This window comes from Chaetodon auriga, chromosome 4 (genome assembly GCF_051107435.1).
Source record: "Chaetodon auriga isolate fChaAug3 chromosome 4, fChaAug3.hap1, whole genome shotgun sequence".
NCBI lineage: Eukaryota > Metazoa > Chordata > Actinopteri > Chaetodontiformes > Chaetodontidae > Chaetodon > Chaetodon auriga.
This window is the reverse complement of record NC_135077.1, coordinates 28,109,657-28,137,206: the sequence shown is the minus strand read 5'-3', so window position 1 is coordinate 28,137,206 and position 27,550 is coordinate 28,109,657. Positions and strand designations below refer to the sequence as shown.

The window sequence follows — 27,550 nt, the reverse complement described above, 5'->3', positions numbered from 1 at the left end:
GTTTTGTCCTGTTCAGCTGACCTTTTTTATGTTCCTCATTTTGTTCTTGTTTTTTGGTTAGATAAAGTCTTCTTTTTAAAAGTCCACCTGTGACTCCTCATGCCTGCCAGCTCAGTCCCCCAGAAAAGGGGGAACTGTCTTTGGTGAAAAGTAACTCCACTGGAAATGATGAGGTCTGTGAATTGTCCAGACCAACCAGGACACTGTCTCTGGAAAGACTCTCTGGTTTTGGCTTGGAGGCAGAATTGTCAGAGACTGATCTTAAAGCCTGGTCATCTAAAACAAAAGCTATCTGCATGGCTAGATACCAGTCAGGATAAGAGGAAAAATATTTTTTTCTTTTTAAATTTGGGTGGCATACCCCTTAGTAGCAATTTTTAGACTAACAGTCATGTGAGTTAAAAAGGTTCTCTGGGGATTGCTGGTACTTTGGTGGTTTTGCAGAGATGTGTGATCTTTTGTGGGGGAAAGGCACTGCTGCTTATTAGCGAACAAGCCAACCTGAAAAATAATAAATTTGTATATTTACTTGCTAAATTAACAACTTTGTCCTCCAGCCATAGATGGCCTTTCATATGTTGTCATTTAGTAACCAGCTCTTAATGACACACAGTGTTTGTGTGACCATCCCTTGCAGAAATCAAGGATGAATACTCAAGCTATTAGTGAAACAGAGATCAAGGTGGAAAAGAAGGAACATTCTGACATTAAAAGCAGATTAAACAGAACTTGGAGGGTAGACAGAAAGAATCAGGGTTTTCATATTTCCACATTGTGGCTATGGGCTGTTACTGACACTATTCAACTGTCAGTCTTTCTGAAAGATGTCTTCATTTTTGGTATAAATCTATTTACTTGTTCACATGAAGCTGCTCTCTATATTACTGTAAAGCTACACAGAAGAGAATCTGTGAAAGAAAGGGAACAATTCTTTGTGTCGTTTAAAGTTGGCTGGTCTAAGAGACAGACAGACTGGCCTACCCACTCAACAGGCCTGCATACACACACACACTTTCATACACACATATTCAGCTAAACAGCCTTTGTTAGTGTCATAATCACATTTAGTGGAAGCCATATGACACTAGAAATAGCTGCCAAGGACAGACAAGGCAATGTGGGAGAGTGTGAGTTTGTATGTGACTAAGAGAGATGAAAATACGGAGAAAACAAGGCTGTGTGTATGTGTGTGTGTGTGTGTGTGGGTATGTGAAGTTTCTCAGTAAAATCACCCATATGCTGAGGTCAGCCGCACTATCACTAGCTTTCCAGACACTTTTGGGAAGGCTAGAATGTGTGTGTGATTGTGAGAGAGAGACACAGAGGGAGGTGGGGTGAGACATTTATAGAATGGTGGTTATTTCTCCATTTACAGTGAAAATCATTAGTTCTTTATGTAATTAGTGCATTGGATTCAAGTCACCTTTTCCTAATTTAAAAAAATCTGTTCATGTGTTTGTTCCAAATGCTCACTTGCTTTCCTATTGGTTGTGTAGAAGTGTAACTTTCAGACCATTTCCAGTTGGTTTGGGCGTCACAGGCCTGCACTGGTAGGATGGTAGAGGTATAACAGTTGATTCATCTTGAAATGAATCTCTCTAGAAGAAAAGGGCCTCTAATAAACACACACAGCTGTCCCTCCTATACAATAAACACTTTACTTTCCAATTCCCTCTGCAGTGTATTTAATTATCTCTGTTAGCACAGGCACAATTGATGTGCCACCACGGTACTGTAATTGCTGACAAATCACATTGCTCAAAGTGACAGAATTCCTTCACGATGGGGGATAGAATCTTAGTGGTCACCGGGGATGTTCCTACTGTAAGGCCATATCAGCACAAAAGAACATTGTCTGAGACAGTTTTTCATTTTCACGTTAGTCTTAGTGTATCCTCTGTGATGTACACATGAAACATAAAGAAAGTACTGTGAGAATGAGGGACTATTACAACATGAAGAGCATCAAAGGAAATGTGCGCAGCTTTGTGTGAAAGCAGTGTCAGTCAAAAGGAAGCAGCGAGGAAGAGAGAGGAAAAAGAACGCACGGTGGCATTGTCCTAATGATGTAAATGGTAGAAATGACAAGGAGAGAGAGGAAAGGAGTGAATGAGCGACTGAGAGAGAGAGAGAGGGGCAGAAAGGGAGAGAGAAGCAGAGAGAGTAAGAGAGAGCAGGCGAGTGGTAATGTCCTAATGATGTAGTGGCTGTCAGAGCATTTGCTTCAGAGGCCAAATGATCCTGTAAGAACAGCACAGCTATTGATCCAGCTATTACACAGAACCTAATGATTGTGTGTGTGTGTGTGTGTGTGTGTGTGTGTGTGTGTGTGTGTGTGTGTGCGTGTGTGACATAGAGAGAGGGATAGACATAGAGAGAGGGCTGGAATAACAATGTATAATAAAAACAGGTAGATATTGTGTTGTCTATAAAAAAGGGTGGAAGAGGTTGAAAGAGCGTGTGTGTTTGTGTAATTCACACATGACACTTCATCAATACTCCCATTACTGTGTGCTAGATATGAAACCCAACCTGAAGCTGATCTGCTTCGTATCAGATCTCAGTTCTCACCTTGAATACTTTCAATATCTCCACACAGACACACACCCCTGCACACACACGCACAAACACCCAGCACCAAAATATCTTCTCACTTGTCAGAAATCACTAAGCTGTAATGCGTATTCTCAGGAGGAAGGCATCACACCTTTCCCCCTTCACCCAACTTCCATGATCTCTGAGCCAGTGACCTTATAATGTTATCAGAAAAAAACGAATCCTTTGAACCCAGGTTGAAAAAAGGCAAAGGAAAATAAAGATCATTTCATTCAAGGACCACACACTGAATTGTGTTTTTAGAAGTTTCCAAATTCAGCACTCAAATTTTTCATTTTTCAGTTATGTTTGCAATTCTCCTCCAAAACCTATTTACTGAGGGTGGACTAAACTCTAAACCATGAAAATAAAATAAATGATAATAGCTATGCTGTATTTAGAATATTTGAATGATTCCTAAAGGGTGTGCTAAATGATCCTGAATGGCCAGATAAGACATATGTTTTCATACTGAAGACTTGATTACCCAATAATACTGGCAGAGTTCAATCCAGGTCTGCAATAAGCTTTGACATGTTCGCTTGAGAAATAACTTTGAAAAAAATCAATTGATCTTCTATTGATTGACTAATCCATCAATCAACTTCTTCTCTCAGCTCTTGTTCCATCCACGTTTGGACAGTAAGGATCTTTATGTGCCACGATACAACTAAAAATACCACACGTGTCGTGCTGCATGTCATACTGTGTGTAGAGTGTGTGGTATATCCCATTTCAAACTGGACTCAGTTTTCTCTAGACAGGGCACTCTGTCAATACTGTTTTGGATTTCACTTTTAAGTCTCAATCTTTCATTTCTAGTGTGGAGGGAATGTCCCATCAGTGTCCATATCAACACTACTTTAATGTGAGAAAAGAGAGTGAGAGTTTCCCGTGAGATGCCTTCTTTGGACTTTTAATGGAAATCCTGATATCTTCTACCATTGCTGAATCGCAAGGCAGCATTAAAATTCAAAATATATGGAGTTCACCATGTTCTCTGCGTCCAAGAGATAAAGTAGCAAAACAAAAAGAAAAACAGCTAAACTGAGCTACTGTACGAGGTTTTTTGCAGAGCTGCAGTGAAAGCCTCGCCTGTCACCACAAGTAAAAAGGCCATCATCTATCAGGTCCCAAGACTCAGTGCAACCGAGAAACCCTGCTGTAGAATTTATTAGGCTGAAAACTCTCTCTCTCTCTCTCTCTCTCTCTCTCTCTCTCTCTCTCTCTCTCTCTCTCTCTCTCCCTCATCCTTTCTGTCTATCTACCTCACTCACTCCCTCTCCCTCTGCACTTCTGGTAATGGATTCTGCCTAAATGGGTTTTGAGAAACACAAGTGAAGTGAGGAAGAAGAGGAAAACAGAGGAGGCGAAGTAAGGGAAGGAGAATGGAAGACTTGTTGCTTTCGTCCTTGTAGCTTCTGACGGATTAATGACTATTGGTATGGTAATAACATCCAATTTACAAAACTCTGAAGATTAACTTGAATCGACTGATTATTTGCATTAAAAGTGTCATACATTATTAGAATAGCCCATAGATTTTCAGGGTGTAAAGCAGTTAAATCATCACAGCATACACTATATCAGTCTGCCTGCTTTTACTTTATCACATTGGACAAGTACATATATTAATTGTTACAGTGCCGTTGTCTAAACTGTTGACTGAATCATTCATCGATTACTGTATATTTACTGTATTTTAACAGAGGAACAAAGATGAAAAAATATTTTAAGAGAACAAGGGAGGATGAAATGTGAGAATGAGGAGAGGAAGGAGTGAGAGAGCGATGCTGTATGGTGAATGATTTAATGTTAGACACTTGATGGAATGAAGTGTCTTCTCCACGTAAGCGGCGCCAAAGTTAAACCCTCTAGTCAGTTAGTCTGTTATTCATTGATTTCTCTGGTCAGCACTAGATTGCTATTGAATATGACTGGCACCAAGGCTGTGTGAGTGTATGTGTGTATATGAGTGTATGTGAGGACCATGCATCCTGTGAACTCAAGTCCATTTGAGTGAGCTGGTGGAAAACTTCTCTTTCTGTGTTCACGTGAGCTCGCCACCGGCACACATGCATAGGCCCAGAGACACAACCGCCTCGCTCAGGAAGACTGTGAGTGACGAGCTTGAAATGCATGTGCAGTCCTTGTCTGCAGTGCTACTATTATTCCTGAATGCTGTTTTGTATTAACCATACAGCACCAGCTGAGCAAAAACATAACCAGTAATTTCGGTCTATCACTACTTCTTCATAAAAGACAGAAAAATGTCTTCAAATGCATCCTGTGAATGTGCATGTATAATCTCTCCATACTTACATATGCACCTTGGTTATTGCAGTGATCTGTCTTCTCCAGCAGTCACAGCAGTTGTCTCCTTCCTCTATCATGTATGTATGTGTGTGTGTGTGTGTGTGTGTGTGTGTGTGTGTGTGTGTGTGTGTGTGCATTTGTAAGTGGTGTGCGTGTGCTGTATTGGATAACTAATATATGAAGTTATTTCGCAACCGCACGAATAAATATTTTGTGAGTATGTGAACGCTGTATTAGGGCTACCTGATGTATAGTTTAATAAGCCTGAGATATAAATATTTTAAAGAATACATATTATTCTAAATAGCACATGGAATTTGCCCCCCCCCCCAACCTGCCACACACACACACAGACACACCCACCCACGCACTGAAGAATATCACTGTGACAGAATAGAGGTAATCTACCAACAGCACAGTTCTCAGAGAAATGAGAATATCTTTTTATATACAGAGTTAAAGCCAGTTTGAGTTGCTTGCATTTGATTAATTGAAGTGAATAATAATAACAATAATAATAACAATATATAGTCAACATTAAAGAAGTCAGTGTCTGATCAAACAGGGTCAGGTGTGACTTTCAATCATCACATGCATCATTTGCAAATCAATAGACGACACTGGCCACAGTTTTATTGTATATACTGTATGTAATAATTCAATAAATGTAAGAATGAACTTTTATTTATGTTGCTACTGCTGTGAGACTGAGTGGATTTTAATTAAGTAATAATCCATTCACGCTTCATACTGTGTAAGCAATGAGTCACAAACTAGCCAGCGGTAATTTGGTTATTTGTGGATCAATTAACATTAAATGTTAAGGAACAGAGAAAATAACTATTTGAATGTCATTGCTGTACTTTTTTTTTTACATTGCATATCCATATTTACACACACTCCTATATTATACTGTTAATATTCATCTTCTTCCTCAGCAGCGATTCCTGCCTCTCAGATGCAGCTCCAGCACCTGAATGGGAGCCATTCATTTCCACCAGAAGTGCCCTAGTCATACCACAGCATTCACGTCATTCCTCTGCCGTCTCTGCTCCCATGCCCATTAGCCAGTATGCTCCTTCTGGAGCAATCATTTCTCCTCGCTTAAGGTCAGAAACTTGGTTTGGTAAAGACTTGTGAAGACAAAAATTTCACAGCCATTATCAACTCTGCTGATCCTGTCATTTGGTGAATTCACAGTTGGTTTTGGCATTTTTTATCGCGATGTGATATGCTCTGTCTACCCAGAGCGCAGACAAGAACTGGATACTTATTTGGCTGTGACAGGAGAAGCTATGGGAACTATATATTTTATCTGTACCACAAAGGTTTCTTCTGCAAAGCACCACATCTCTCAGTCTAACATCTACTTGAACTGGACAATGAACTGTCAGGTATGCTAATAGGTGGTGCAAGCTGCCTCATTTACTACTTGTGGCTCTACAGCTCATTTGGCATCTCTCTGCCGTATGTTACCATTTTTGCCCCCATGAGCATGAGCCCTGCCTAAAATCATAAACAATCCATCTCTCTCTGTGAGCAAACTGACAACTACCGCCGCAAGGTGCATATCTTCAACAATGACCCCCCTAATTATTTCAGCAAAATGTATGCACTCACCCCTTTGCAGCAATTGCAAAGACGCTGATCCGAGGTCACTGTGCCAATTCAGGTTTTGCCCTCGGCAGAATCTTTGTGGTGCAAAGACTTATTGAAAATCCACCCTTCTACTCAAATAATCATCCCTGCTCTTACATCAGAATTGTCTTGTCATCCTGATTCTGTGTTCGTTGATCATTTGCTGGCTGGGCTTTCCCAAGGGTTTAATGTCGGGGTAGCCTCGTCCTTGGCCTCCTTACACGTGTCAAAAAAAGACTCCACTCTGCTGTGAAAGAGCCAGCCATAGTGTCACAACTACTCAAAAAGTAGCTCAATAAAGGATATTAAATTGGGCTTTTCAACACTTCGCCATTCCCTGTGTTTTACACTAGTCTTATAGGAGTAGCAACAAGGAAATAGACTGATATTTGATCCTTTTGCTTACTTCAACTGAGCCTGTTGTCTTTTCATCATTCCAACGCTGACAATGGTGTAAAGCTCATAAAGCCAGCTGGTCAGGGCACATGGCTTTCCAAAGCCGTTATCACAGATGATTTCAAAATACTTCCTATACATCCTTCACAATGGCACCTTTTTTTGTTTAAAATGGGAATCCAAACTGTATTTTCCAGCGTGCCTTACACTTGGCTGTAAAAGCAGTCCTTCTGTTTTTAATCAAGTTTCTGAGGCCCTTTGCAGGATTCTTTTAACCTGAGTCTGACTTCCCTCTCCTCTTCACCTTCCTGATGACTTTGAGGCTGATTGACGCCCCCACATGACAAATCTTGCTCCTCACTATCCAAACTCAAACACCCGTTCAATCACTTCCCCTCTCTGACACAAAAACTTATTGGTCCAGTTATTGACTTCCTGGCCATTATGCTGAACACTGTAGAAATGACAGCTTCTCTTCCAGCTGAGGAACTCTCATGCATTCATGAAATCATTCAGTCTTTTACTGGATCAAAAGAAGGAAGAAAATAGCAAATTCGTTCTATCCTTGGCCATCGAAATTCCAGGATGCATGTCGATCCCTGTGCTGCTCGCTCATTTCCAGGCTGTTGAAAATAGTTTTATTTGTGTCTAACTTACATGGCATTATTTGTTTGAATGAAGATTGCCGCCCTGATTTGAAATTTGGCTCTCATTGGCTTGATTGGTGGAATGGTGTAACATTTTTTTTATGATGATCTGGTTCATTTGTCTGACACTCTGAAGTTTTTCACAGATGGAGGTTATTCTCAAGGCCAACTGTACACCAGCAGATGGCCTCTTTCCTTCACCAAGTTTGATTCCTCCTCTGCTCTGTAGGAAATTTATGCCACACAGTAGCATTTCACGTGTGTGGGAAGTTCTGGCAATGCAAAGGCATTGCAGCTCAGTGCAACAATGAAGCAGCCGTAGGCATCATCAATAGAGGCTGTGCATAAGTCTTGGTGTTATCCTAAATTCAGATCGAAGCTTCAAGTCCCAAATCAACAAGGTTGTGAAAACTAGATTTTTCCACCTTAGAAACAAAGCTAAAGTAGGACCATTTATAAATCAAAAAGATGCTGAAAAATTGATTCATGCCTTTATTTCAAGCCGATTCAATTACTGTAACACATTATTTACTGGCATCCCAAAAACTCTGCAGCTCAGCTATTAACCAGAACCAAGAGCAGAGAGCACATTAGTCCAGTTTTAGCTGCACTGCACTGGCTTCCTGTAACATTCAGAATTGATTTTAAGGTTTTCCTCCTTGTATACAAAGCCCTTAATTGTGCTTTAATTGTCAAGGACCAAGCTGCATTGCTAATTCCTTTGTTTACTATTTGCCTTCAAGAACACTGTGATCATCTGCTGTTGGTTGATTGGAGGTTTCCAGCAACAGCTGAAAGACAATTGGGGATGCAGCCTTTGTCAATTACGCCCCAAAGCTCTGGAACACACAACCAAGAGTGACTTCCTGATGCAGGTCTGAAACGATGAAGCATTGCTGTACTTCTTTTAAAATGTTGTATTTCACTGATTTCATGTATTCTATGTAATCTATTTTAACTTTATTTTATTACTGCTTGTCAGTGGGTTTCATTTTCTTTCCTTATTTTAAATTTTCTATCCCTGTTTGATTTCTTGTAAAGCACTTTGAGATGCAATTCTTATATGAAATGTGCTATAAAAATAATGTTAATCATCATCATTATTCTAATTATTATTATTATTATTGTTTATCTTTCTGCTGCTCACTGCAGACACCCCTCAATTACAAAATCTCCCTCCCTAGTCTGTTGTGACTAAACTAATTTCACACATTTTCTGAATAATAAACACTCACTCGTCTGTCTTTCTGAAATGAAACTCTAGCAAAAGTTCAGTCAGCAAGACTTTGTTAGTGTAGAAGTATTATCTTACTTCTGTCTTTTAAAATATTCTCTCTCTGTCTTAGTTCATTCATGCTGCTGTTGTTGGTGTCCCTCCACCTTCACCACCCAGTCTTCGCAGATTTATCAACTTCATCATTTCATCAGTCTCAGCTGAGTCATCAGACACCTCCACCACCAGTGTCTGGACTCCATGGAGGGATTTATCTCAAAAATAATCCAACAATCAAAAATAATCCAACAATCTCCAATTCTCACCAAGCTCCTTATTAATGTTGTTTCAGAGTAATTGCGTAATTCAGCAGTAAAACGCGGGTATTATACTTTGAGAGAAAGTGACAACAACAGGCTGCCTGCCTCTGTTTTAGTTTGGTATTGCTCTGTATGTCTCCCTCTTCATTGGAAATGGATCGCATCGCTGCACCTTTACAATAAAGCCGCCACTGAACTTAACTGAACCAAACTGAAGTGACAGCAATCAGGGTATGAACAGATCCATCCATCAACATCTGTGAAATGTCCCTGTCTGTCTCCATCTGTCTGCCTTCCTGTTTATTGCTCCATCAATGGAGGGCTCTCAGGTGACACATCCCACCCTCCGGCAACCATACCGGAGGTCTGCAGTTAACAGACGTTAGTGGATGCCATTTTGCTTTTGCCTTATAGCTGTCAACTTACAATGTTAGCAACTTATCTCGAAATGTGACCAATGCATGTGTCCTACAACTCCTTGGCCTACACTACATGGCCAAAAGCATGTGGGCACCTTTTATATGTGATTGTTAAACATTCCATTCCAAAAATAATAAGCATTAACACCAGTAATAACAGCCTCCACTCCTTCCAAACAGTTTTGCAACCTTGCTGCAGGGATTTGCTCCCGTTCATCCACAAGGGCAACACTGGATGGAGGGATGGAATATGTGGACAGGGCCACATATGTTTGGTCATGTAATGTACATGGTCTGCCTTTGGGTCAATTAAATCCTCAAAACTCACATTCAGCCTCTAAATTTTACAACTACATTGGGATTGTGTGGTGGATGTTTTTAAAGTAGCACAACAACATAGCCAAGAGGCAGGGTTTGCAAAGCACAATGTGATTTTAAAAGCCATATCTCTCTACATAACAACATTAAGCAGAAATAGATAGAATAGATAAAACAGAGAGTCAGCTTCAAGTCAAGCAGAGGTCGAAAACATCAACTCACAAAGTTTAAGATTTTGCTGAGGTTGGGCTTTGTAGAACCTGTTCGATAAATGTGGGCATTTGAATCAAATCCCTTTTAGATTCTGGGTCAGTTTTGTGTTAAATCCATAACTGTACTTTGCTACTGGTTGCAAAGTCAAAGCACACAGAGGTTCCTCTTTTGTCTGTGTGTGTGTGTGTGTGTGTGTGTGTGTGTGTGTGTGTGTGTGTGCGTGTGTGTGGCCATGTATTACTCACATTGTGGGTAAGGTTAGGGTCTCCAGGAAATGAATGCAAGTCTATGTAATCCCCAAAAATGATGAAAACCTAACGTGTGTGTGTGTGTGTGTGTGTGTGTGTGTGTATGTGTGCCTGTGTATGTCTGTATAACAGCTAAAGTTATATTGTTAAGCAGCTTAGAGATGGCAAATGGATTAAGTGTTTTGTTGACACGTAGTAAAGTAATCTGGTTAGCAAAGACACGATCCACCCCTCTTCCTCTCTATCCGCACGTCTGCTTCCATCTCTCCTATTTACTCTTTCCTTTTTCTGTTCTTTTTTTGTTCTCCCTTTCTATCACATTGTGCCTTTTTCTCTCTCCCTGATCATCCCTACTACATTGCTCTCTTCACACACCATAAACACACAAATACACACTTGCACAGAGCACACATTTAGAATTAAAGAGCTGGGGCGGGAGAGGTCAGCTAATATATTTTAAGCTGCTTACTATGGCACAAAACGAGACATGTGTCATTCCTTCCATGCTCACATTAATAATGTGTTTTCATCTGTTGCTCAGTGCACACATGCTGGACATCACATCTCAACTCTCATATAACTTGAGTGTAACATGTCTTTGTCTCAGTTTTCCTCCAATGACTGATGTCTTCTATTGATGAGATTTTTAATTAACAGTTTCTCTGTTTATTCAAAATGAGCAAGAAATGTAAAAAAAGCCCGTCTGTGTGTCTAAGGACTTTTCTTTCAGGAGAAGACACTATCAGTGTGTTTCGGACAGAAAATGCAAATGCGTCTTCCCTTTTTTGTCCCTGTAGTTGAGATCAACAATATCAAGTAACCAGGCAAGCAGCAGCTGGGCACCCATGGGTCCAGACACCAACAAAGTGTTTACGTCTGCCAGTGTGTGTGTGCATGTTTGTGTGTGTGTCCATTGGGGAGCCAGCCAGACGTCTCTGGTCTAATATTTCCTCTCAGGAGAACAAATAATGCAGTCTTCTCCCTTTCCCTGTTCTGCCTTTCTTTCTTCTTTCCCTGCCTCTCTTTTCAATTACTAGATCCACCAAACTGCTTTGTGTTTTCTTCTCTCTCTGATGTTTTCCTCCCCTCTCCCATTCTACTTTCTCTCCCTGTTATTTATCATTTCTATCACTTCCTCTTGTAACAATGCCACTGATAGAATCAGAAGTTGGTTTAAGTTACTGTACACACACAAACCCATGCACGCGCCCAAGCACGCTCACTTTCTGCTGTGAACCAGGGTCAGTATCAAGGGATGGAGCAACAAAAGGTTTCTCAGTAGAGGGGGTGTGTCACCTACTGTTCACAGTGCAACAACAACTCGACTATCAGGACCATTCAGTGAGAGAAGAGGATATTATGAGGTGGCCACTAAGCATCTCAAATACTCAAATACTAGCCTTTAGACACGACTCAAAACCGCATTGGTCACAGAGAACAAAGGATGAAGGTCGATTCAACGACAGTTCAGTCAGAGAGCACCACATTGAGAACAGGGAATTTTAGGAGATTCATGAACTACAGCCCAGTAACTAAAGCTGAAACCACATTCTTGCAGTCAGAGGTTCCTGGGAAGCTTTTGCAGCGGAAAAGGACGATCATCTTTTCTGACTGAATGTAGATGTGACAGATTCAACAGGTAGCCTCCAGCCTCACAGTGCTAAACATCACCATCAGTGTTTTAAGGTGGTATTGTTCTTTGTGCAGACCAGTATGAGCTTCAAAGCAGGACCTTCAAATATAAAGCTGTGACGCAGCTCTTCTCCAGTATGCCATGCTTTATCCACCAAACATTTTCAGCTGTCTTGCTCTTATCAGGGTCAATCACAATCCCAAAAATGACCAAGCCACCACCGCCATGGACCACAGACAAGTGTATATTACTCATGATAAAATCAGCCTAAACACACAAGTGACCATGTTTATTTTAAGTACTTCATCTCCACACTTAAACATGCACTAAAAATGAGAGCTATCATACACATCCACACACACACACACACACACACACACACACACACACACACACACACATGCACACGCAAACAAAGGCATGCACGCATGCACACACACACACACACACACACACCCACACACACACACACACACACACACACACACACAGACACACACAGCTGCCTTTTTAAGAGTTAATTAGCCTTTGAAAACTTGACGACTACTCACTTTTAGAGATGGGAAGTGTATCCTCCAGAGCACTGACATCCACAGCATAATGCCATTTAATAAATACATTATCAAACTTAATATAGGAAATACACTGACTCAGCACTTTATCTCACTGTTAATTACAACATCACATCTCTTAATGAAAACCCATTTTGTGAGTGTGTGTGTGTGTGTGTGTGTTTGTCCAGCTTAATGAAAATACTGCCTGTGTGTGCATGTGTGTGTGTGTGTGTGTGTGTGTGTGTGTGTGTGTGTGTGTGTGCGTGTGTGTGTGTGTTTGCACATCTGTGCAAGTGTGTGATATCAAAAACAATTCCTTTATTAAGTATGAAGTTCACACCTGACAGGGAAAACTACCTTGAGGATAATGAATAAGCTTCACATGTACACGAATGGAAACACACACAAACACAAGCAATGTGTACACAGGCACACAAAGAAGTACTTCACAAATATATTTGCACATTTTTGTGCATACATCTATACGATTACAAGTGCACACTGACCTGAAACACACACCGGCACACAAAAAGGCCAAAAACAAATGGCTGCTCAGCTAAATTGGGATCCTTGATTAATTAGCAGCATATTCTTTTGTGTTTTGCTGCACCCCTGCCCCCAACTACTGCACCAGTCTCCTCTCATTATGAAGAAAATGTCAATGTTAAAGATCTACAGCTCTGGGAAAGTTGTGGAATGCTCCAAAAACACCTGTTTTGAACATTTGGAACACATTGACTATTTTTATTTTCCTTGTTTTTATTGTTTTATCGCAAGTCTTATTTTATATATATAATCATTTCTTATGTTAAGCACTTTGCGTTATATTTTATATATTTTTTTTTTATATATATTTTATATATTTTAAATATACCCCCACTAAAAACATGCAAGAAGATCACCACCTGACCAATGGTGATGAAGAAGATGGGTCCCCGGGCGCCGGTCTGGCTGCCCACCGCTCCTGGTCTGCCGCGGAGGAAGGACGACCAGGATGGGTGAAAAGCGGAGGATAAATTTCACCTCGTGTGCAGTGTCTGCATGTACGTGTGTGACAAATAAAGGGGAATGTCTCCCCCTGATTCTTCTTCTTTAAAATTCTCTCTCTCTCCTCTTATTTTATGCATTAATTGTGCTGTATAAATAATGTTTAGCATTTTTCAAATTATTTTGTTCCAGGTGATAGTATCAAGAAGGATCATCCTCGAAAGACTCAGTCGTTCACAAGCAGGAATGGAGCGAGGTTCACCACTTTGTGAATACATGATTGTATAGATTGATATTATTTAGGCCAAGTGAACACTTTATAAACTGTTGTCAGTAAACAGTTCATTTGCAATTGACTGCATTCCTTTTTATCTATGTTTTACATGGTGTCTCAGCTTTTTAGGAATCTGGGTTGTATGTTACAGTATGTTCCAGTTCCTGCAGCTATTGAGATAGAAACTAATCATGAGTCTTTTTCTTTTCTAGTCCTTTCTGTTTGGGGCCACTGGGTCTTCCACTGATCGCCAGCAGACACTAACTCCAACTATAGTCAATGTTTTCAGAAAACATTGAGATGAAAAGTAAAGCCAGGGCGAACAAGACAGTGAGAACACGCCACCTTCTCTCCATCTGACACAGCAGAGTCACAGTGAATGTATAATTCATCTGATAACATTAAGGAGAAGGTGGGAAGTGCTTTTGTCTCCGCTGACACTATGAAACAATGAACTCCTTATGGAGAGAGTAAAAACAACTTTATTTAAATCTTTTCAAATTTGATCAAGAATTGAATCTGTATTAAAAAATGATTCCAGACTTACTGGAAATAAGTTTTAACTATCAATGTCAAAACAGGTCATGGGAGTATCTGAGGCATCGGCTCGTGTGTGGATCAGAGAGAAAACTGGATTTGTGCTGAAGACGTAGCTGGACATCAGAGCTGGCCTGACATTCTACAGTACGTACCATCCTACCAAAAATGAGCAAAACTCTACGTCCTGTCGCATACCTTTGGAAGACCACCATCAAGACTGAAAAGATAATCAGAGTGAGAAAATACAGAAGCGTACCTGTATATGCCTGAGAAGAAGCTGCCAGTCAAGACTAGACTAAGACCACTCTTCTAAATGTAATAAATACAAACTAGTGGTAAAGCAAATTAACTGGACAATTAATAAGACTGATATCTGATATATACATATCTCTGCTGCATATTTGTAATGTCACAAATATTTTAGTAGGCCGACCACTTTAAAGTTGGATTTTCAGCTGGCACAGAGAAAATGTGAAAACAGCCTCATCGTGTCAAAGTCTGCACATACATCATTCCGCTCAGTGAAGCTCAAACATTCAACTGCGACCCTGCTCCCTAAATATTGACATCAGGCAGTGAAAAACGGATACTGGGGGAGCAATGAAACAGTTCCAAATAATTATTAGGTGAAGTTCTGAGCACAGGGAGGAAAAGAAAACCAGAAAGAAAAAGGTTAAATAAGTATTATGTCCTACCGTTGTCGCTGTCTGACTTGTTCTCATGCTCTGTGTCGGTAAGAGTCAGCACTGAGTTGGAGCGGCTGGACAGGCAGGAACTCCTCCCAGATGATTTCCCCAGACCCCCGCGGCCCCACAGCCGCATGGCACGCTCTGGTGACATCACAGCCTGACTATCAGTGTCTAGGTCCTGGGCTGTACCGACTGAAAAGCCATGGTGGGACAGGCCCATCTCAGAGCAGAATGCCAGGCCGCGACGGGATGGTGGTTCACAGATTCCCAGCTGGCGAAGACTGAAATGCTGACCTGAAACACAAACACATGGAACTGTTCTGAAATTTGAATATGTTGTTATACACACGAGTGATGAAGTAAAAGTACATGTTTCGATTTCTTGTTATATGCCATGTTCATAATGACATTTTAAAAAAGCAGTTTAATAGAGATATACCTTTAAATTTCCCTTAAAGGCCTGAAAACAGGCCTGTGACACCTTTCCACTGATGAATAGAATCACAGTGATTTTAAACTGTTCAAAAGAAAAAAATAAAAAATAAAATAAAAAATCACCTTCATATTCACGTTCTCTTCTCATCTCATGGCTCATTTAAATACAAAAGAGTTCATTATCAGGCTATAAATAAAATAATAAAAAAATGCCTGTCACAATTTCCCTGAAGCAAAGGTGACATCTTAAACCAGTCAACCAAAGATATTCAATGTTCACAATTCACAGTCTTATGAAACAAACAAATGTAAATCCTCACACTCGTGAATCTGGAACCACAGAATATTTTTTTACTTTCTTATCTTTTTTTTTTTTTTTTTTATATTATCCTTTTTATTGATGAATTTCTTTGAATAATCAATTCATCAAAATAGCTCTCAATTAATTTTCTATTGATTGACCATTAATGGACTAACTATGAGTTTGTTATTTAGCCTATATAACAGCTTCAGCATCACAGACACACCTGGTCTCGCGTTTGAGAGGATGCCAAATGGGACAGAAGGATCTCAGTTAAGAAAGGAAAACACACACTGACAACAGCTGCAACCCGTACAGAGAGTGTGACTCATGCAGTATAGAACCACTCTGTTTCCAAGAAGACAAGCTTTGGCTCACTGCGACGAGTCCAACCTCATCTCACTAGGTTATGAATGAGACATGCAAATCTGCAGCGAGGCTGCCAGACAGGGCACTAATTAAAAAGAAAATCATTAAAAAGAAAAAAAAAAATTCTTTGAGACAAACAGACAAAAGACAATTCCAGCCATAGAAAACAGAAGCAGAAAGCCAGAAGACAAAGCAGACTGAGAAGGTGAATCCTTCTTGACGAGATCCCTTAAATCTCATTTAGTAATTACAGGAGAAGAGACAGATTATGAGTGCTTTAAGCCCGGAGACTATGAAGACATAAACTGTGAAGGTGGTGCAACGTGCATTAGGATGTACATCTTTAATAGCATTAATGCAAATAAATTCTCTTTTTGCCTTTTTACCATTTGCTCAGATCTAAATTATACAGAAACATTACATGTTCAAATACAAAATCTTAGAGTAGACAAAAAGAGCAAAGGCTGATAAAGGCTGAAGACACAAAGCCAACACACACACACACACACACACACACACACACGCACGCATAAAAAAAGGTGATTATGGAATATTTTATAACATCTGGTCAGAATTTTCCTGATCAAGAGAGAAACATCCTTCTCACACTTTGAACTGTTGGACTATCATAAGAATTAACCAATCAGACAGCTCAATGTCATCCCCTCAGCTGTGGAAGTATTCCAATGTTAGTGATGAGACCAATGACAGATTAACGCATTCAATTAATGGATATAATACTAGTTATTAATAGAGAGACCTTAATCTAAATACACATTTTGATCCAATTCCACAAAAATAGGCATTTGTGGACGTTATTACTAGTCTTCTGTATGTAAAGGGGAAGTTTTCATGGGTTAGATTATCAATGATGGAAGATGAAATTTTACAATTTCTAAAGTGTAAATGCCGCAATGAAAACTAAAACTAAAATGAAAGGAGCCATAAAAAATGACATAGAAAATAAATGTTTGACATTAATTTTTATGCAATAAAATATGTTTTAATTGTTTTGTAACTACAGCATACACACAGTTCATAGAGTGCAACGGTGCTGTGATACACCAAGACTGAAACTGTTTTGAATTGTATTTTGTATGTAAAATCGCAAATTGCCAGGAAGGATGACGTGTACAATGCTAATAATTTTACTTGTAATTGTCAGCAATATATACCCATAATATGTTAATGACAGATGCTTAATGGCTAGAGAGCTGTAGGCCTTCTAATTACATCTCGTGGAACATTGTTTGTAAAAAAATTACAGTTCCCTCCAAAAAACGAAAAGGAAAAAAAGGACCTGAAACAGGGGTTCTCTTTCTTTATTTCAAAAAACTGCTGTGAAAACAGGCAAACTGGGGAAAGGATTTCATGGACAGATTATAAATTCAGAATACTTTCTTATTAAATTTAATAATGCATCACGAGTAACTCCTTCTGTAAATGGGCTGAAATCACACTCAAATAACACACGATAATCCTTGAACGTAAAAATGAAAAGGAAAAAAAAAGAGACTAATTATCTGCAAAATCTCAGCATTTGCCTCTTCATCTTTAATCAGCAAATGAAAGTAGAAAGTATAAAAGCTTTCTGTAATTAATGGCACAACAAGAGATAACAAGTGCTGCCATTCAATTAAAAGTTATATTAATTTTAAATGAGCTCCAATTAGGGCAGCAGTGAAAACGAAGGCGATAAGATGATTGAGTAATTATGAGTTTTTCATTTCTCAAATATTGACGCTGTGTTAATTGGAGGTGGAGAACAATGGATGAATATGGTGAAGCATTTGTTCCTGTTAAATGTGCCATTTTTGACCCTTTTCTCTTTTTCTTTCATAAGACTTTAATGTGTCGCTTTCAGAGGTTCATCATTGCCTTCATCAGACATACTTTATATTTAATGTACCATTAACATCTATTTCCACTCCCCCATCTGACCTGCAACTGTCCATATTTGGACCAGTAACACGCTAAGTGAGTTTTAAAAAACAAATACACACCGAAACACCAAATGACAAAACACCAAAACTTTTGGATAAAGCAAATCAGGATTTTACAGAGGATTTGTGGTGCATTAAATCCATGTGTCAACTCATGATATGAATGTCACACATTAAACAAAGCCCAAAGAAAGAAAGAAAACCCATTTGGAAACTCATCTGGGACGAAACAATTCACAGCATTCACACCTGAGCACTATAAACATGATAAAATGGCAGTTTTTAAAAAAAGCAGAAAAGCAATTACCGTGCCGATTCAAGGATCTGATGTCAAGGCTGTCAACACAAGCCCTAGTCCTGTCGCTTTGTGTGTGTGTGTGTGTGTGCGCGTGTGTGTAACTTACCTTGTCTGTTATAATCATCCTGTTCATGGTGAACCATGTCCTTGTGTCCCTTGGTTGTCCCGTACAATAACCTGTCAACCGGACAGACGGAATAGAATGAGTCCAGTGAAAGCGCGTGCGTCTGTGCACCTGTGCGCCTGTGTTTTGTGCTTGTGTTGGCTTCATGGGTGGCAAACTACTTAGTGCAGTCAGGGATCACACAGGACAGGCAGTCTGGTTGTCAAAAAATGCAGTAAAAATGGTGGAGGAGGATTTTTTTCAGAAAAGAGTGTTACTGTTTAATAACTGTACATCTCATAGAGTATTAGATACTGTAAGTATGAAAAATAAATGCTAAGGTAAAGTGGCAAATTCCTGGCTAAAATGCTTAACAGCTAAAAACAGAAGAAGAATTAAAAAGGAAAACAGGAACTGAACTGAAACATTTAGACCAGCTGTGTTTCAGCTTTTAGCAGTCTGCTGTATTGTTCACTTTCTTCTCTTTCGATAACAACCTGGGTATATTTATAGTCACTGCCATCTGCTTTTATACAATTTGCATACACACTGAAACCCTTAATTTCAGGTGTGCGCAACAAAACCTACATAGTGTGGTCAGATAGGTCGGTAAAACCACAGTGTGGGAAGCAAAACATTTGCGGTCTGACATTTCAGGGCTACAGTCTCATGGTGTTGCTATAAAAATTAATTGTGCACTTTTTTTTTTGCTCCTCTGCTATTCTGACATATACTGTAAATCATGTGCTGTGCTGATTTTCGCTGGATAATTGTGGGCTGTTGGTAAAAATATTGTACTCTGCTATTTTCATTCACTGAGAATAAAGCAGACTGATTGTAGCTAAATCAATTAAGTACAACTTCAGTGAAACTCCAGAAAAAGGTCAAACTCTCGTCATTCACCATCGATGACACCACACATACACTGACTATTCCAGACTAGAGGTAGATCTCAACACAGAGAGCACAGTACATTTTAAATCCTACTGTAGTTCAGGCTGACTAAGCTAAAACTGTCGATCAATATGATATGATATAAAGAAATAATTCTTTTTTTTAAGTAAGAGTAATCATTTCAATGCTCCCAGTAGCCACTTGTTCTCCTCCAGCATCATCAGCACAGATGTCACTGGAACAAACCCGCCATAGGTCAAGTCATCTCTGTAAATTGGTGTTTTTGTGTTTTGGTCTAGTCAAGTCGATGCCATTTGAAGGTACATTTTGGTGCTTCATACATCTATGACACAGGTCAGGTATTATCCAGTGCGTTAGACCAAATGGGACATTATAATGTGTGTGATCTCAGTTCTGACCTGGTCTGGTCTTGGTGCTGGTCGAAGGCTTTGAGCGTTTCACTGGAGGAGTAGGACTTCTGAGTGGGGACCCGGAGTCCCTGGGAGCCAACAGCACAGTCTTCACTGTCCCCTGATGAACCTATCATTGATAGATACACACATGACCACATACACACAAAAAAGTCACGAATCATGCAAACACACCCAAAGCCTCAAAAGAGAGACTGTAAAGACACTGCTTCTCATGCTCCAGGCTGTGGGTGGATTATATTATCTACACTTTCTGTCTTCTTATTATACCCATAGACACATACATATGGTGTTCTGAAACCCTGAGAGGTAAAGGCATGTCATTCATGATGAGTTTACAGAGCAATATTTTCATTGTATTTGCTGATACAGGTCTCATTATTCCACCTTTAAAAAGCAACAAGTATTCAAATACTTTTGACCTGTGGCCCTAACTTGAACTTAATGAGGACTTTAAAGAGAACCATGTCTCAGTAACTCTCTGGGTTAGTGCAGGAAAAGCTGCAGACGCAGATCACCAGCAGATGTGGAGTCTGGCAGAAGCAGATCAGCTCCGTGGCTAACAACTGTGTGACCAGTGCCTCTGTAAAGCACATCGAGCAAAGGCCTGACAAGAAGGCACTGACCGCCAACAGGGAAATATTCATGATTTTCTCCAGGTGTATGAAGCCAGCAAGCTCATCCTGAACACCAAGAATGTCTTTGGAACTATTCAAGATATCAATACAGCTCCAGTCATTATTCACACGCAACACAAATCTTAGTGTCTGCAAGAGCAGGTTCTGATGTATCGACTGACTAACAGCAGATGATTACTTGTTGGGAGGCAGTTGCACTGTCTGCATGCAGGTTGATTCTCACCTGCTTCATGTGGTCTGCAACACAAACTATTCTGCCCTGAATGCCAATATTCTATGGCTCCAAAGTTAGATATTGCTGTATGGAGGATTGCTTTCTCAACAGCTGGACTGAGAGTACAGAGAGAGCACAGCTGGAAAAATCATCCAGGACCTTTCTCATGTATGTTGTAACTTTCCTAACACTTCACCTGATTTTATAATGCATTTATGACTGATTTTATATAAGGGTTAGGGTTGGTATTACTTTTATTTGAAGGTAAAACCAAAAATGAGTGCACTCAAAATGTTGATAATTCCATGCAGATACGGTGAGTTGAAATAGGAAGGTGATACACTGTGATGGAGGTTTACAGTGGACAGCTGTGGTAATAATTTCTGCTGTTTTCTCTCTAAATAAGTTTGTCTGCCTTGGGTGTTTGGCAAATACAATGTTGATATTACTGATAGCAAAGAGAACTGGTTTTATGAAACTATGAAATTTTCTTTTACTATACAAAAATCTCATTGTGAAAAGTTTGGAAATACATAATGGTTTGTAGGTGTGTACGGAGCATATTGGTCTTTAATCAAAAATGTCCCCTTCTTTTATCGGTCTTACGATACGATAAGCAAGCAGTAATGAAAACATTGTATACTATTTACAGGAAGTTTTGAGATAAAAAAGAATGTACAACATATCAGTTCATCCATAAATTGAAGGCCAGCAACGGATATCTGAATGCAAAAAGGACAACTGACTCACTGACACTCAACAAACCAATGAAGAAAGAAATGAACGTGAACTAATGAATGAACGACTGAGCTGTCTCACCAGTGTACGGCCCCTCCTTGTCCCTGCGGCTCTTGGAGAGCGAGCAGTATGGACGTCGCTCTTTCACTTCCATAATGCTTCTGCTTGTGCTGTTGGCAAACATACAGGCATGCTTCTGTTCAGCTGCACGGACAGAAAGACAGACAGGCCGACAGAGAAAGACACACAGAGATATAAGATGAAGACAGAGAGAGAGTCAGACAGAGAGAGGGACGGGATGTTGGACTCCACCTGTAAACACACAGAGAGACAAAAAGGGGGAAGTCAGTGTCAAAGCCAATGAATGAGAATGCAGAGGCAAATTCATATTTGCAGTCAGGTCAGACAGAAGCATTCACGTGCCATTTTGTCTGGCTCTATTCATTTAGTTCATTAATGCTTCTCCTGTACATTGATTCTTTATTCATGCATTTAATGTAAACTACATTAAATGCATGAATAGCTACTGAATAGCTAATCCACCCCAAACATTTTCATCAGTGTGATGTGCAACATACTAATGAAAATGTTTGAGCCCTTCACTACAAACCACTTGCAACTGCATGCATAGCTGCTCTGACATGTGTTTCTATTCATCACGGCATGCTAGACCACTTAACTGTTAATTGCTCACCATGTATCATGTAAATGCAGTCTTATGAATGTAAATGAATCGTCTCCTCACTGCAACACTTGACAAGAGCCTGTTTCATCCCTAATTTTCATCCCTAATTTTAAATGTCAGGTTGTCACTGTCTCTCGCCTCTACAGTCCAGTTCCAAAACTTACGTATAGTCTCTCTAAAGCTCACCTCCCAAAACTGAGGGAACAACACAACAATTTACATACATTGTCCTGAGGACAAAGACAGCCAGTAGTGGTCAGACAGCTTTATAAACTGTCAACTTAATCTGAGACACTAAGCCTTCAATCCGATACCTTCCAGACCTGCACGCATTTGTGTGTGTGTGTGTATCAGTGTGTGTGTTTGTGTGGTTCTAATGCGATGCACTCTGCTGTCTGGACTACTTGGTTTGTGCATTTCTTTCTTTTCTTTTCATCTCATCAGAAATATCTCCATTTGTATCCAGAATCTATTTGAATGACAGTAGGACAAGAAGGACAAAAGCTGTTCTGGAGTACTAGTTACTCATCATTCATTTTACATACGTACCTAATTTGATTCAGTGCCTGTGCTAGTGAACATAGTTCAACCCTGGACATCCCTGGAGTCTCCACTTAACCTGATCTACATGCCTTTGGACTGAAAGACAATCACCAGGAGCACCAGGAGGAAGCTTGCACAATCGTAACATGCAAAGCATAAAGACATGTTCACCATGGAGACATGATGTTGGCAAGTGCTAATGAGATACATGATATTCATATATTAACTGCTGATCTGCATTGGGCTCGATAATCATGGTGTCCCATGCCGTGAGCAAGGGCTGTGTTGGCGGGGGGCCCCTGAATGATTCAGAGGAACAGGAGGTGCTGCAGATATTTATTCTCTCAAAGCTGTTCTTTTGCATTTTGTTTTGTCTTACAAACTTGGACAGAAAAAGTACCCCATTACATTAACAGAGGAGTTCAGTTAGTTTTATTTCATGCCTATAATAGTACCGTAAATAATGCACATGATGTTACTAACTGACATTCCGTTTACATCTTAGTTGGACTCTCAAAACGCTCACTGATATTCTGACAAAAAGTGCTGAAGAAATCCAGTCCAGCTTTTACGAAGTCTCGAACACTGAACAGCATGCAAAGTTACAGTGTCGGTTCATATCAAACAGCGACAGTAAGTGTTGAGTTTGCACTGGCATTGAATTAAACCACAAGTAACAGTTTGAACTCTAACCTGTTTCAGTCTTGTTTCAGGGGCTAAAGGTTTTAAACAGTGTTACATTATTAATCATAGTGTTGGTAATTTCAAGACATGTATTGATAACATAAACATCAACACAGCTAATTTTCAACGGCCCCTGTAATATGTTTATGACATTTAAATGTTCTGGTTTGACAGAGTTGTGACTGAAAACATTTCAAAAACTGCCCAAGGATGAAGATTATGTACATGCTTGTCTCTGTGTGTTTGAGACTGATGGACTCTGTGTATATTTAACTGTGTATGTCCTGAGATAAGTGTGTCTGTGATGGTGTGTTAATTAATATTTCAATGTGTGTCTTTACGAGTAACTGAATATGATTGTGGACACGCACTGGGAGCTTTAAGGAGGCTTTTTTCGAACAGCTTACCACAGTAGCTGTTAATTTTTATGTTCAGTGAACTGCCTGGCTTCAAGGGCTCCCACAAATATGCAGATTATGTGCTCAGTGACATCTCTCCCTCTTTCTTTTCTCCTTTCACAGATCATGAATGATGACTGTGGAGAGAAACATTTCTTTAAGTTTTGCATTCTCCACAGAAATTACCTCTGCATTCCAAACTCTCTAATGAATGGACAGAAAATACACACAGTGTCGTCAATCAAACTTTCTTGGATACAACAAAGGATTAGATGATGGTGTCATTGTACCTCAACTGAGAAAGATGACTGGTCACCTTGCTCTTGGAGGTGACCCATGCTTTTACATGCAGGCTCAGCTCATAAAACTTGGCATGTGTGTACATGCTGTATTAGTAACAATAATAACCCTCTAATGTAAGTCTGAAAGGGTCCATTTTGTATGCACATTTTGACCCACTAATTACATTCTTTTGATAAAATCTCTGTATTTTTATTCGACTAAAATTTTGAATGCAGGACTTTTACCTGTAATGGAATATTTCTACATATAGTATGAAAAAAAAAAAAAAAAAACACATATCAACATTTGGTCATAAAAGCCCCTGGCCTTGTATTTTGACTTCAGCACCTGTTGACTGAATGTGAAACATGGATGAATTAGATGTGATTTGAGCACAGTGAGACATTGAAAAACAGGTGCATGGCGACTTCCTGATAATGCTCAATCTCTCCCGACCGGTGAGGCATCCGCTGTGTGCCTCTGACTCTTGTTGAAATCAAAATGAGTCAGACAAGCGCTGTAAATTATTCAATCAACTTCCCTCTATTGAGGAGCCTCTTGTGGAGTGCTCAAATTGAGTAGCTCTTCGAAGAAGAAGCTATTGTTTTTGATGGTGTCTTTGTTTTTCTAATGAATGGGCAATGCAATCTGTGCCCAATATGTAGAACCTCTTTTGTCACCGCCTGGACACAACAGCTGTCTCTGAAACACACCAGCCGCTGGCTCGCCGTTTCACTCTCATTGTACATTGTGTTAGTAATGCTCTCTGCTGATGGAATGTCAGCTGGGTTACTGCGCATGAATCCTACACGTTTCCGTCTATTGCTGCCACTTTTGGGGATGGAATGGTTACTTCTTTGGCTAAGACATGATCATTTTGCCTTGATGTTAAGGCAGAAAAGAGTTGTTAACCTCGGCTAACTGAGCTCAGAAATCCCCTCTGAGCCCCAACAGTGTCTTCTTTTAAAGTTTAAAGTTACAACCAATAAACAACTACCTAATATTAACATTTACTGTATCTTACTGGTGAGGAATCATGTTTCTCTTGATAACATTCGTATTGAAAATATGCTTGAGTTTGGGTTCAGTGGCATATTATCAAATCGGAACCCAGTATAAATTTACAGATCAACCCTGAATTCTTTAAAACCCCCTAAATTTCTTTGCGTTCAGCTTTCAACATTTGTTAGAAAAATACATAACAAAAACAAGTCATTTGTTATTTGTAATCATCAGTTCTTGGCTGAGGTGCGAGAAACAGCACGTCTTTTCAGAGGCAGAATGTTGACAATCTGTAGCTACAACCTGAAAATGTGATGAGAGCCATAGAATATGAAATGCTAAGCAAATATTGGACACATTTAACTGACACACTTTTGTCCAAATAAGCACAATGGAGGTCCTTATTCCCAACTAGTTTGTTGAAAAGTGTAAAGGATTGATATGATATCAATGAAAAGTGTGAGATCCCCACGCATGTAATGAACATGATGCCCTGACCTTGTATCTGCACTGCAAAAAGTCTCTAGTGTTCAACGTCATTTTTTTTTTTTTTTTTGCATTGTTTGGCTCTACAGATTCCTCTATTGCTACAATAATAACATCATACACAATGGTGAAAGCACAGCAGCACTACAGCTTGTGGCATGTATATTTGACCTGACCACAGTCCACTGGTTTCTTACATTTAGCAATTTCATATATTGAAGTGAGGTAAGTAAAACTGCACAAAAAAAAGACAAAGGAAATGCGTGAGAAGGTGAGAGCAGAGGGATAATGAAGAGAAGGCTGAAAGAGTGGCATGGAGGGGAATAGAGAGGAGCCAAATAAAGGACAATGATTAAAGGCTACACACAGTCGAAGACAAATAAGACAAAGAGAGTAAACACACTGAGAAAGAGTGATTAATAGCAAGCCAATTACAGGAAACCATAGACAGTGGAGCACTGTGAAAATTATTTTTCTTTACAGTAGATGAAATGTACATTATAAACAAACTGAATGCAAACAGATTGAAATGCATGTTTTTCAATACAAATCAAAGAAATAATCATTTGACAAAAAGCAAACAAGCATCTGGTATTTTCACTCTGCTAAGATGAGGAGGGCTGTGACAGAGAGAGGAGAGGACGAGAGGGAAAACAGAAATACAGAAAAGGGGCGAGGGGAAAGAAAGATGGGGGGAAGTACCGATCAGTTTGCTGTTGTTTTTTCGTTAATAAGTGAATTAGCAGAGTTTGATCAGGTGCTTCATCAACAATTAAATTGTTAATTAAAAACACTGTGCTTCAGTGAACAATGAAGGAAAGCTAATAGGGATTAAAAAGCCAGTTCAGGATTCTGCTTTATTCGAGTATATCAATTAACCTTTAACTTCTGTCAGTTGAAAACCTCATTGCTTTTGATTATTTACTCATTTTTAATTTGCATATTATTCATTTTTCCAAAGTAATATTCCATCAGACTCAAAAAATAGAACATCATATGCTCCTGCATAATTATTCCAAAGGCACAAGACTGCTCATAATACTAGATTTTATTTAGTTTAGTTTAGTTTTTTAGTTTTTTTAGTTTTTTTTTCTGTCCCTATTACTGTGAATGGATTGTCTGTAGTCAGAGGTTCACATAACTGTTAAACAGGTACGTATACAGGACAAAAATCAGAAATGTTTGTCCAGTTGTATCAAATCATGCCTTTGTGTACCATGTAGCCGCTGAATTGAGTGTGCGTTATAGAATGGACAGTCGTAAATGGGATCACTTTGGGTGGATATGGTAAATAGTTTGCACTGTGAAGCTGCGGCAATTCAGCAGATGGCAGTAATGCAACACTTTTGGGAGCCAACGGACATAAAATTCAACGGAAGAAAACGGGGCAAACGGGCAATTGTCATTGTTCATCCACACACATTCCTCATCTACACGTGTTTCTCGTCAACACGTTTGACCAAATGAAGTCACCAACTGTGAGAAATGTTCCAAAAAACAAAAGACATTAACCGCCTAATTAGACATCCTGTCACCCAGAAATGTTAAAACGAACTCCAGGAGAAGAAGGACATGTATATTACTTATATAAAGGGGGAATAAGGATAATGCAAACATTGCACAACATAGCAATAGTCGAGACAATTATGAGCAAAGTTTCAGTCAGCTGAATTTTTGGGGCTGCTCTTTGATCAATTAGAGGACATCACAAAAAACTAACTTGCAACTTGACAGAGGCTCCACTTGCTTGGCAGCACCCTCTGACTTGGTCCAAATAGTAAATATAAGAAATCTAGATGTAACTAGGTGTTTAAATGGTCTCTTACATTGCATTTGAGCAGTGTAGCATGTCAGAGGGGATTCCCACATCTCAACATAACTAGCAATAAACACCACAGCATGGATGCTTCACACACACACCTTCAGTCCGGCAGTGCAGAAGATCTGTACCATCACCACAGTTTCAAGGTGTCACCAATATCTGACCAAATGTGAAATTACAATGCCCCCTTTTTGCTGAGTTATGGTGTTGACTAATGGCCAGAAAAGAGTTTTTTTTTGCAGAACATTATGATGTCGCAATGAAGATGACCTTTGACCTTTTGG

General features: G+C 39.6%; 1 protein-coding gene across 4 annotated transcripts in view; it reads right to left on the bottom strand.

The window, feature by feature from the left end:
* tenm3 (teneurin transmembrane protein 3) overlaps nt 1-27,550 on the bottom strand; it is a 339,741-nt gene that overhangs the window by 229,263 nt on the left and 82,928 nt on the right. For all 4 annotated transcript variants that reach the window (XM_076729445.1, XM_076729446.1, XM_076729447.1 and 1 more), the window contains exons 4-7: nt 21,446-21,676; nt 19,763-19,883; nt 18,453-18,523; nt 15,007-15,294 (exon numbers count right to left, since the gene is read on the bottom strand). In XM_076729445.1, coding sequence (XP_076585560.1) covers nt 15,007-15,294; nt 18,453-18,523; nt 19,763-19,883; nt 21,446-21,548 — 583 coding nt within the window. In that variant the 5' untranslated portion in view covers nt 21,549-21,676. The remainder of the gene's footprint in view (nt 1-15,006; nt 15,295-18,452; nt 18,524-19,762; nt 19,884-21,445; nt 21,677-27,550) is intronic.